The 12,679-nt window shown below is 38.4% G+C and overlaps 1 protein-coding gene across 1 annotated transcript; it reads left to right on the top strand.

The window, feature by feature from the left end:
• The first annotated feature begins 7,628 nt into the window (after positions 1-7,628).
• On the top strand, positions 7,629-12,623 carry LOC128610267 (GMP reductase 1-like). The gene is made up of 9 exons (XM_053629487.1): positions 7,629-7,803; positions 7,980-8,099; positions 8,267-8,350; positions 8,731-8,904; positions 9,033-9,114; positions 9,326-9,432; positions 9,540-9,582; positions 11,795-11,954; positions 12,187-12,623. Exons 1-9 carry the CDS (start codon positions 7,717-7,719, stop codon positions 12,374-12,376), a joined length of 1,047 nt encoding a protein of 348 aa, XP_053485462.1. The 5' UTR covers positions 7,629-7,716; the 3' UTR covers positions 12,377-12,623.
• The last annotated feature ends 56 nt before the right edge of the window (positions 12,624-12,679 follow it).

Raw genomic sequence — 12,679 nt, 5'->3', positions numbered from 1 at the left:
GCTCGCACCTTGAGAGAGAGAGAGAAGCGAGTGGCGTGAGGATACCGTCGTGCTCAGTGTTAGTGTGTCGAAGTGCCGCTGGAGAGCACGCACGGAGTCTGTCTCTTCGCTGCAGTTTCCTCCTCTCCCGTACGGCCGGAAGCGCGTCCTTTTATCCTCCTCCGCCGTCGCCTGAGTGGTGGAATTTTCCCGTCGGACTCCCCAATCGCCGGCCGGTGTAGCGTCAGTCCCGCCCCACCGTGACGGTCCTTCCGGCTGACGGTATGTTTGGTACGAGGCTGTCCACGTCGTGCCGGTGCGGCAGTTGGGGAAGGAGCGACTTCCTTATTGTGTGCGCCGGCTATCTGCCCGTCGCGACAGTAGATAAAACCGAACAGACCAAATGAAAATAGAGATATATTCTATTTACAGTATATAAAAGTAGCAGTTCTTTGTAGAAATAGTTGTTAGATGCTATTTATATTTAAATAGAGGCAGATATTATTTGCGCCTCAGAATTGTTGTACATTAACAGGATGCTGTCACGTTACAAAGTTGAATTCGGAAGCAAGCGCAGATCTTCAAACATTTAATAAACAGTAAACACAAACAAAGGACTCTACAACAAACACACAATACTGTGGCAAAAACTAAATACTGTAGAATAGACAAAAGCATGGATAGATGATAACGTGAGACAAAGAAAGGAGTGCAAACAGTGTCATATATACTAGTGTGATCATTAACCGATCCGTAAATCAGGTGCAGGTGGTCATGTGACACTGGTGAGTATGGTGCAGTGGCTGCTGGGAAATTAAGTCCAGAGTTATGTCGTTGCTACATGACAGATGCAGTAATAACAGAGTGTAAATGACTAGATTTATATTTATTAAAATGGAATATAATAATAATAATAATAATAATAATAATAATAATGTTCACAATAAATGAAAAACAAATACAGTTTAAAACAATTTTAAAGTATAAAGAAAAAAAATAAAATTAATAAAATACAGAGGTTTAAAGATGTAGTGCACTGAAACAGGATGACAGAATAGAAGACCTGTGTCTGTGTGTGTGTTTTCAGAATTCTTCTTCTATTCTGTCATCCTGTTTCAGTCTGCACTACATCATAAAACCATTGTATTTTATTTATTATTATTTTTATTCTTTATATTTTTATACTTTTAAGTCCACTGGAAGTACATAATTTTGCTTACTTTTTAAACTGTGTGTGAGTGAGAGAGAGAGAGAGCGAGATCAACTAGTTTGACTGGTTTCCCTACATCTGGACAAAGTGAAAGGAATGTGGATTTAAACCTTGATGGTAGTGAGAAAGGACTTTAATACTTTATTTTAAATATGTTGCAGCATGTTGTATGATACACAAGTGAACTTAATGAGAAGAGCTTTATATGGCATTTAGTTTGTGAAATGTACTGTAACAATTACAGAACAGGGATGATGTTCCTGTGTATGTCTCTACTGCTTCTCTTCTGCTTTATGGAACCTAAAGCAGGTATAAATCCACCGTGTGTGTGTGTGTGTGTGTGTGTGTGTGCGTGTGTATACTCTTGCTCTATGTACATATTTTTTATTAATGTTCACCTTTATTAGTTTTCACGTATTTCATGTTTCCTACAAAACAAATGTTCGATTTGTGTAAATAAATCTCCACATATTCTAGCCATGTTAAATTTGTGTATAATTATTACAGATACATGTATCATTATAATGTAATATATCTGATGTCTTTTTTCACAATACAGAGCGATTAGAGGTGGTTGTTCCAGAAGCTCCTCTTGATCCTGTAGCTGGTGAAGATCTGGTTCTGCCCTGTTTTATCAAACCCAACACCAGCGCTGTGCACATGAGAGTGGAGTGGTTCAGACTAGATGTAGAAGACTCATTAGTGCATCTCTATAAAGATCATGAAGACAGAGATGAAAAGCAGGCAGAGTCCTACAGAGGAAGAACTTCACTATTTAAACAGGAGCTACAGAAACTCTCATCTCTGAGTCTCTGATGAAGGAGAATACAAGTGTCTTGTTGAGGAGGAAAACTCATGGTATGATGACATCACTGATCTATTGCTCTATTCAAAGTTTATTCCCTGAGAACTCAGTTCAGAACAATTTTTAGATTTATTTTGCATGTGGTGGAAATTTGTTTACAACACTGAAATGAAAAGTACTTTTCTTCTTATAAAAGTTTGAATGCATGATAATTCATAATCTAATCTCTGTATTACAGCTGACCATTTATGGATTTTGTCACTTATAGATAAAGTGTCTTTAAGCACTAGACCACAGGTTCACAAGTCTAGTCCTTGAGTATCCTGTCCTGCACATTCTACAGTTTTCACTGTTCCTAACACACCTGATTCAGATCATCAGCTAATTTACAGCCCTGCCTGGGTTGAACAGGGTGTGTTAAAGCAGGAAAAACAATCAAATAATGCCAGGATTCATTAACAGACTCAGCGCCATAACATTCTGTCATTACAGACTCCAAAGAGACACTGCAAACAACAAAGAAGCCAATTTCTAGACATGTTTACTCTTCAATCTCTAAAAGGTTATATTCTACTGGCAGATAAGTTCGCTTCTTTCTATTAATAAACACTTTAAATTAGTAAAATTATCTGTCAATAGAATGAGAACGTTTTAAGCTTGAGCTGAATAAAAATATCTAGAAACAGGCTTAAGTGGATAAAATTTAAAAAGAATATATAGTCATCTATGGCTTCTAACACTGTCATGTATCAGGAGATAATACCTTGTAATACCTGTTGTTGATGACTACTGTAGTTCTGGGAAGCCACCCGGTGATCACGATGGAGAGTTATGATCACTCAGGAGGGATTAATCTAGTGTGTGAGTACACTTTTTTTTTTTCAAGCATTACACATTCAGGTTCTGCTGACTCTGATTTCACTCCATAGAGGGTTCTGTAAGAAGAGTAGAGATACAAACACATCACTTACAATACAGTAAATTACTTGTTTTCTATATCACTCATAACTGACCTGTAACATCATGTTCCACTTTGTGAAGTGTGCTCAATCATTTAACAAATAAATAACATCAGAGAACAATTACATTTCATAACTGCAATCTGATTTGTGTTCATTTACTTCACTATATTACACTGTTTAATCTATTTATACTTTTATTTATATAGAATTTACACACAATACTCAAAACTGTTTAATCGGTTATCTTTTAGCCTCAGAGCTTTGGATAGTGAAGGAATACGCAGGTGAGAATGAATTTTTTTTGTGCTTTTAAAATTATACTGCATATTTAATTGGAGGAGACAATATCACCTTGTTAAAATGTAAGATAATAAAGCTCTGTATACATGGTGTAGACATAAAAAGAAATGCAAGGTGTCTTTGTGTGTGGTCTGAAAGGAATTACAGTAAATACACATAAATTACTGATGAATATTTACATATGGCATTAGCTCTAATCTCCACTACATTGCCAAAAGTATGTGGACACCCCTCCTAATTACTGAGTTCAGATGTTTCAGTCACACTCATTTCTAACAGGTGAATAAAATCAAGCACATAGCTGTACAATCTCCAGAGACAAACACTGGCATTAGAATGGACTAAAGAGCTCGGTGACATTAAACGTGGTGCTGTCAGTGTGTCATCTTTACCACACGTCAATTTGTGAAATTTCTTCTCTGTTAGAGCTGCCTTGTTAACTGTAAAGATATGTTCACACTAGAGAGTGACAGGCGACCGTTCACGTTCTATGTACACACATGACACAGATGATTTCAATATCAGTGACAGCACAACAAGCAACATGTGACTTGAGATTTCCTCAACTTTATGTAAATTAGGTATGATGTAGCTCAGTGGTTAAGATGTGGTTGTACTACTGACTGGAAGGTCATGAGTTGAAATCCTAGCACCGTCAAGCTGCCACTGTTGGGCCCTTGAGCAAGGCCCTTAACTAACCCTCAACTGCTCAGCTGTGTGAATGAGATAAATGTAAGCCGCTCTGGATAAGGGCATCTGCCAAATGCCATAAATGTAAATGACATGGTAAATCCAAATGATGGCTCAAATGGATCCTCAAATTAATTGTATGGTGCACATGGAACAACATTTAGTTCCTACCTGCAAAATAGGTAGTATCATGTTCTGCTTAACTAAAAAAAAATCAATAAAACTCATAACCATGGTTTCATTGTATCCTGTCATATATTAATATATTATATTTAACCTCATTTGTGAACACAGAATCAAAATTTATTTTAGTTAAAATTAAAGCATCGCATTACAGCAATATGTTTCTTTGAGACTTAAAAATACATAAAATACTGAGCTTTAACCATACTACATTTTATACAAATATTATTAAAGCATATTTAATTTCTCGTATTTTACCTCTGCCTGTCATCTCAGGTTGACCCTGAAGTGTGACCACTGCACCAGAGCTAGTGCCAGGTCTGCTCTCTCCACCTTGTTGTGAAAAATAGGAGAAAAAATGTTTTTTGTTTTTTTTTTCAACCACACATATGGGCAGACATAATTTTCTATATCTGTAAGTACAATAAGAACTACATCATGATTATATATTTTTAGAAAAATCCTGATAATGAACATGATATTGCCTTTTATGATTCTTAGCTGGGAAAAGTGTTTGTTGTTGTTGCTGTTGTTTGCCCTGGCTGTATTTGTAACTTCAACATTTAAAATTAAAACATGGAGGGCTCCCTAAATGTGTTGTACATAAATTTGGATATTTGTCTGCTAAATTACTTTTTTTTTTATAACTATACAGTAGATAATGCTATTCTTTAACATATTTAGAGTGCCAACAGTAATAGTGCTAATGTTTGCTAGTAGTGAAACTGTGGTTAAAACTTGAAAAGCTAAGTTAGGGAACACAACGCTACAGTATTTACAGATGAGACTGAGCTGCACTTGAAGCCCTGAACAGGTCAGTAATTTTTCTACATTTTGCTGCTTCTTTGTTTTAGAGGGTTTTCCTTTTGCGTGTCCTTTCACTCTCTGCTCCACCTGACTGCTTCCTCTCCATCCTCACTATGTGCATTTGATGGACAATCACTAAATTCCAGGGGTTTCAGTACTGCGATGTAAAATGGGTGTTTCTGGAGGTGTGGTGAAGACGCCTCCTTACAAAACAATTACAGGTCATCAAACATGTGCAGAATTTTTTTTGCGCGGAAATTCCCAGGATCAGCGATGTAAGATAAAGGACAAAACAGTCATATCGGTAACGACTGTTTTGTGTTTTGTTTTTTAATCCTGTAAATGATAAGTTAACTAGGTCTTCAAACTGTCAACTTTGCTCTTTCTGTGTAAATAAAGGTGAGAATGAAAACATTGAGTTTGTGTTTTATAATGGGGCAACAGCAGTGGAAACAATACTGAGGTTAAAAAGAACTAAAGTTTCACCGCAGATTTTTAATCTTGCATGATAGGACACATGATAGAATTGATGTAAAGTCAGTAAGACTTTGAGCTTATTTAAGTGAAACAAGCATTTCATGACAATAATATTTTTCAAACATGAAACCCCTGCCATCATAAACAGCTATCTGAAGATATAGCCATATGGTTGTAAAAGGGTATTTGGGCATGAAAGCCCGGTGATCATGGACATGAATCTTTAGTTATAGCAGAATTAATGTAAAAGGGTATTTGGGCACGAAAGCCCTGTGATCATGGACATGAATCTTTAGTTATCTGAATGAATATTGAATATTTAGTTATATGAAACTTTAGCAAGTTACCCTTGCACTGGGGTTTTTTTCTACCCAAACACTGGGTTGAGCCTTTGCGGTTATTTAATTGGGTTAACTCCTCAGCCCAGCTCCTTGGGTCAAATCAATTCAGGTGGAGGTAGCGAATTTCACACGGTCAGACTAGAGTTAAGACTTAGAGTTATTAAGAGACACAAGGTTCGTATCAATATATTTATCCATAAAACCATTGCTGTACACTAGAAAAACCAAAAGCGTGCGATAAGTCGCGTTTACATGACATTAAATGAACTGCTATATTACTCTACAATGACACGTGTTAACATCAGAAATTCCCAGTGCTCCAGTAGTGACAATGTTTTGAATGAAAGTCCAGCCAAAGCTTAATTATTATAGGACACTTTTAAGAATTTGTTTTTGCATTATTCAGAAGGTTTATTTTTGGTATCGGACACAATGCTTGACATGATGTGTGGGTTTTAAATTCACTAAATGCCACAGGGATCATCAAGGATCTAAATCTACCTCCAGATTTCTCTAAAGCTGCTTTGTGACTGCTGCAGAAATTCTGTAATGTTACACTGAATTGAGTTTATTTACACCTCTCTTTCTTTCCCACAGTTGAAGCGTAAGAGAGTTTCTGGAGAACTGCTAAGGTACAAGAACACACTCCTAGACATAGCTTTTGCGGTGAGGATTTTATGTTTACACCAAAATTTGAAGCTGTGTGACTGCCAGACACCACAAGCTAGTTATTACATGATGATGATACTGTGTATATTAATATTGCACTTTATTAAGAGAATGATGCAGCTCTCTGAGAAATGCTGGTATGACGTGTCTGTGCTTTTCTAACGTTATTGTTACTGACTGTTACAAGTTACAGAGTTGAAATTAAAGTCGAAGTTTGTACCAGTTGTTTAATTTTTTTGTTTGTTTGTTTGTTTTTGTAATATGACCCCGCTGTTTTGTTAGCAAAACATCAGGAAAGATCAGTTTCATGATACATACACTACCATTCAAAAATTTACACAAGCTCATTCTTTATTTTTCTTTATTTTTTCTCTCCACATTTTAGTTTAATAATAATAAAGTCATCAAGACTCTGGAGTAACATAAATGTAACTATGGGAATTATCTTGTGATTTAAAAAAAAAACCCAGAAATAAATAAATAATAATATAGTATTTTAGCATCTTCAAAGTAAACACCATTTTTGCCTAGAATTTCCAGAAATGTATTCTTGGCATTTTCTCAACCGATTACTTGAGGAATCCCCCTGAGATGCTTTTTAAACAGTATTAAATGAGTTCTCACCTACACTGGACACTTATTGGCTGCTTTTCAGAATATTTTGCTCCAAGTCATCCATTTAAATAAAGATTTTGTAGGGATCAGGTGGTAGAGCGGGTTGTCCACTAATCGTAGGGTTGGCGGATTGATTCCCGGCCCACATGACTCCACATGACTCCACATGCCGCAAGACACTGAACCCTGAGTTGCTCCCGACGGCAAGTTAGTGCCTCGCATGGCAGCTCTGCTACCATTGGTGTGTGAGTGTGTGTGTGAATGGATGAATGAGACACAGTGTAAAGCGCTTTGTAGAACCGCTAAGGTTAAAAAAACGCTATAAGTGCAGACCAGACCAGACCTTCAGATCAAAAGATTTTTAAGATCATGAGAAACATTTCAGTTGAGTGTCCCAAACTTTTGACCGGTAGTGTATATAGAGTGCATCGTGAGGATATTTTCACACATCCCAATATAAAACATTTCAAAGAATTTATTTTTGAATGGACAGGAAGCTTTAGCCTCTTTGCTTTCTGACATGTCCAAAACATGATTCATTTCCACTTCTCATTCTTTCCAGCAGGAGCGTGAGACAGTTTTCCTATCTGTTTAAACAAATAGGAGGCACAAAGGACACACTGATACAAAGAGCAGAGATACTGTTTTCACACACACACAGATACAGTAACAGCAGCCATGCCTCGCATCGAGAACGACATCAAACTCAACTTCAAGGATGTGCTGCTCCGTCCCAAACGCAGCACGCTCAAGTCCCGTAGTGAGGTACAAGGGTGTCTGTTTAATTAATGTACATTTGAAATAGCATATTGCCTTAATAATCCAAATTATACATGCATTTAAAATGGCTGATTGTCAAAAGATACATTTTTTCATCATACGTTAAGCCTTTCTCTCTCACACATTCTCCATCTTCTTTCTTTTATACTCTTGTTTGTTAGGTGGATCTGATGCGCAGCTTTACTTTCCGAAACTCAAAAGGCAGTTACAGAGGTATTCCCATCATCGCTGTTAACATGGACACGGTTGGAACCTTTGAGATGACCGTGGCACTGCATTCGGTACGAGTGTTAACGCACTTCCTGTGTATAACCTACAATGTTTGACTTCAACGCTGTACAATAAGATCATTGTTGTTACAGAAAGTAATTTATTTGTTCTGGGTTAAAGCAGACTTGATCTCATGAATTTCTATAAGAAGGTTAACCAATCCACTGTTTTGCTCCAGTTCTCACTTTTCACTGCCGTCCACAAACATTACTGCGTAGACGATTGGAAAGAGTTTGCAGCGAAGCACCCAGAATGCCTAGAGGTAAAAAAAAAATGGAAATCAGGTTTGGCTTCTTTGCATATAATGCTGCAGTTTATTTCTGTATTATGTCAAGTATGATTTATCAGATTATCATTTCTATAGTAACAGCTCATTCACAGGGACTTGTATGGTGGACTTGTATGGAACAGATTTATAATAAACAGGGCAAATTCCTGTGATATAAAAGGAATAAAACACTTTGGGATGTGGTGTCAGTGGAAAACTTCAGGAAGATAAAAGTAATTCAGTTTTGAAGTGGGCCTCATCACACCACCTCGTCATGTTTTATTCCTTACTTAGTAATGATTACACTGTAATCCTGCTCTGAAGGTCACGTTCTCTCTTTCTGTCTGTGTCTGTCTCTCGCTCTCTGTCTTCAGAGCGTGGCGGTCAGCACTGGAACAGGCGAGAATGATTTCGTGAGGCTCGCTGCTATTTTGTCGGCTGTGCCTCAGATACAGTACGTTTGTGTCAACGTAGCGAATGGATATTCGGAGCACTTTGTGCATTTTGTCAAGGACGTGAGGCAGAAGTTCCCTTCACACACCATCATGGTCAGTGGTTCACCCTGTCTGGCAAACACAGCACATTGTTTATACAGACAGATAGTGAAGTAGAGTGTATTTGTGTGGTTGATAAGACAGTGGGATTGTTGTAAGCATAGTTGTAAACTTCCGTTAAGGCTGGAAATGTGGTCACGGGAGAGATGGTGGAGGAGCTGATTCTCGCTGGAGCTGACATCATTAAAGTGGGCATCGGTCGAGGTGACAACACACAATCATATCACTCAATTCTTATGACGCTAGAACAAGTGGTTTTTGGGTTGAACAGCTCTGCTTAACGTCATGTAATCATTATACACTGGTATCTGTGTGTTGGCATTTATTATGTATGTTTAATTTATCTGGCATTTATAATTTATAACGTATCAAATTTATCTGACGTACATCATATATGCTGTTTTTTTCTGTGTAGGCTCAGTGTGTACAACCCGTAAGAAGACAGGTGTGGGCTTCCCTCAGCTGAGTGCTGTAATCGAGTGTGCTGATGCTGCACATGGCCTGGGTGGACACATCATCTCTGTGAGCTACAGTTATCTGCTTAGTCTACATTAGCGAACCAAGGCATTTGTGGGAGAGCAGATGTTCTTGCTAGATTTTAATTATTTTCTTTATGGTTTCTCACCCAGGATGGAGGATGTACCTGTCCTGGTGATGTCTCTAAGGCTTTTGGTATGTTTCACTGCTCTGGATTATGGCGCAATCTGTTTATTACACAGTACTAGCATTTTGCTTTGCTGGTTGTAAATGCACTGAATACATGTTAAATCAAGAACACCCAAACTAAAACTCACAGTTATAACTAAATACATTGGGTGGCGCTGTAGAGTATAGTGTCTATTGACTGACAGGAGGCTTGCTGTTATTAAAATAATTTTTATCTCAGAATGCTACTGTTAAAGATATTACTGTAAACAGGGGATAGATTTTGTGTTCTACGATGTGCATCCTAACGCTTCAGAAAGACTTGAGAACACTATCTATAGTTTTGCTTTTATACATGTCTTGGTAGGTTGTGTGTAAAAGTCCACTACAGCACCATGTTCGATTGCTGTTTTGCCTTCCATGAAGAAAAAAGTAAGAGAATATCCCGCTGTGTTACAGCCAAGAGTTGAGGAAGTAGCAGTGTGCCTCGGACAACAGTTCCACAGTGTAATCATGGTCCACCATGTCTATTGATAGAAAGTGTGATGATATCTTTGTGTCAGTGGCGGATTCTGGTAGGGGTGCAATAATTATTTGAAAAGTAAAAATACTACTCGAATTTCGCTAAATGTTGCTTGGCTGGTTGTAAATGCAGTGAATGCATGTTAAATCCTGAGCACCCAAACTAAAACTCAGTTATAACTAAATGCATTTGGTGGCGCTGTAGAGTATAGTGTCTATTACATGACTGACAGGAGGCATTGGCAAACATAAACAAGGACCATAATTTTTCCAATCAGGTTTTTTCAGTGACTTAATACACTTTTGCTAAAGCCACAGCTTAACACATGGTTGTTGTTTTTTTTCTGATTCATTGGTGGACAGAAAGTACAAAGTGCTTCAACAAACTTGGCTGTTTAGCAAGCCATTAACTGTGTGTCTCTGGAACATCTTTGTTTTCCACAGCCGGCCTAATCGTTTACAGACTAGGGAGCCGACTTTCACCTGTACATGTGGATACTGTATGCTTGTTTTTCTCAACAAGAACATGTTAAACAATATAAACACGACAACCAAGTGTTTATGTTGGATCTGTACGTTAATTGGGGCTGTGTGCTTTTTAGCATTTTTTTTTCGCTCTGCGTGAGCTTAAATGCTTTTGTTCTGTATTATTTTGTTTACACACATTGCTTAATGTTTTCAGCTAAAAAAAAAAGCTTGTTGTGGATATCAGCTAATTATAAACTTGTTCTGAAATGGTGACAAAATCTTAATGATTAAGAAAAATCACGTCTTTCTCATTAAACTTCATTTAAATAAACGAATATATTTTTATGAGCTCAAATGTTCAAATAGAATATTATTGAATAATGCCCATCTCTAGATACTGCGCCACTGGGCTTAGCTACAATTCCTCTAGTGGAGATGTCAGAACATGTGTGATTATGGCTGCATCTGAGGAATTTCAAATGGGCAGGCTGCCATGCACTTTGCATGTCTAGGTAAGACCATGGTGCTAGCAACTCCTACTTTTCAGCCATGACACGAAGACATGTGTTAGTGATTGAGACAAGAGAACGTGCTCACTACTGAGGCTTTGTTAGCTGAAGTTTCCTCTTTTGGTGCATGAATTTGGGTGTCCTATTTGCATAAAGGCCGATTGTTACAAGAGATGCCACCCAGCAGGTGTAGGAGAGTATATGTATGGGCTTTAGATCGAAGATCTAAGTGTGGCGAAGTAAACTGTGAACTTTAACAGCATATCAACATTCTCCAGATGAAAGCTGTGTGGCTAGCTCTACATTCAGAAACCCCCAAAGAAATCACAAGGTAGTGTTTAGTGTGACCCAACACCATCACAGTATTGTTTTACATCTATAACCAAAGTGGGGAAAAGGTCTTGGAAAATGCTGAGGTTGGCATGCAAATAGTGGAATTGGATGGATGCCCATCTTCTGTCTCTAGGCTGTTGAAACTGGATAAATTGGTTTACAAACTTAGACTTACCCTAAATCAGAGTATTATCAACTTACTTAGGGGGCAGGTGCTCTGGACCACTATGAATGCCAAATAAAAGTAAGAGTATAGAATGGGAGGCTACAAAAGCAACTTGTGGCAACTTTTCAGAATCAACAAAGCCACTTACATTTCCCTACCTATTTTCATGGATTTTGTGCTCCATGTGTCTAATATTCTCTGAACTATATTTGATTGATTGGCTGTGTTGTGTGATGGACAGGTGCGGGAGCGGACTTCGTGATGTTAGGTGGAATGTTGGCAGGTCACTCTGAGAGTGGGGGTGAGACCATTGAGAAAAACGGCAAAAAGTGCAAACTGTTCTACGGCATGAGCTCCGATACGGCCATGAAGAAGCACGCAGGAGGAGTAGCAGAGTACAGGTGAGAGAAAGACTGGCAGAGGACTGAGTACAGGAAAGAAAAATCAGGATGTAAAGTCATTACACCATGTTTTAACATGTGTAATGTTATCAGACAGCATATCAGGCAGCATGCAGTACAGATATATTCTATTATTCCTGTTGTCTTGGATACCAGTCCCTGGAAATGATTTTCAGAGAGAGCAGTTTAAAAAAAAAACTCACACAACTCTCTCTCTCTCTCATGGATGCAGGGCGTCTGAGGGTAAGACAGTGGAGGTGTCCTATAAAGGGCCAGTGGAGGTCACTGTGAAGGACGTACTGGGTGGTGTTCGCTCCACTTGCACCTACGTGGGAGCTGCAAAGCTGAAGGAGCTGAGTCGCCGTACCACCTTCATTAGAGTGACTCAGCAACTCAACACTGTGTTTGGAAACAATGACTAACACATCGCGGTTGCTCATGAGTGCTGGTCTGGTCTGACAGACTTACTGCATTAGGTCAGATTCATGCAAAGGTTTAGAATTTGCACATCTTTTGTAGTCATTCTGTAGTAGTCACCTGACATTCACACACAAATGCACACAGTGACAAACCTCACAGCTTTTCCTGCAGCAGTGTTATGGTTGTGGCTGGCAAGGCTAAGAGAAATTCACCTGCTTAGACTACATATTGTCATATCTCAACCCGGCCAGGACTCAGTTTCCCAAGAAGCAACACTCACCTCCCATGCACGCATGCGCTCACCA

This window comes from Ictalurus furcatus, chromosome 7, assembly GCF_023375685.1.
Source record: "Ictalurus furcatus strain D&B chromosome 7, Billie_1.0, whole genome shotgun sequence".
In the NCBI taxonomy this organism is placed as follows: domain Eukaryota; kingdom Metazoa; phylum Chordata; class Actinopteri; order Siluriformes; family Ictaluridae; genus Ictalurus; species Ictalurus furcatus.
This window is presented reverse-complemented; position numbering and strand designations above follow the sequence as displayed.

Coding starts and splice junctions, on each gene's coding strand:
- LOC128610267 (XM_053629487.1), top strand. CDS start 7,717: ATGCCTCGCATCGAGAACGACATCAAACTCAACTTCAAGGATGTGCTG. Junction 9,583..11,794: donor TGATGTCTCTAAGGCTTTTG/GTATGTTTCACT, acceptor TGTGATGGACAG/GTGCGGGAGCGGACTTCGTG. Junction 11,955..12,186: donor GGAGGAGTAGCAGAGTACAG/GTGAGAGAAAGA, acceptor TCATGGATGCAG/GGCGTCTGAGGGTAAGACAG.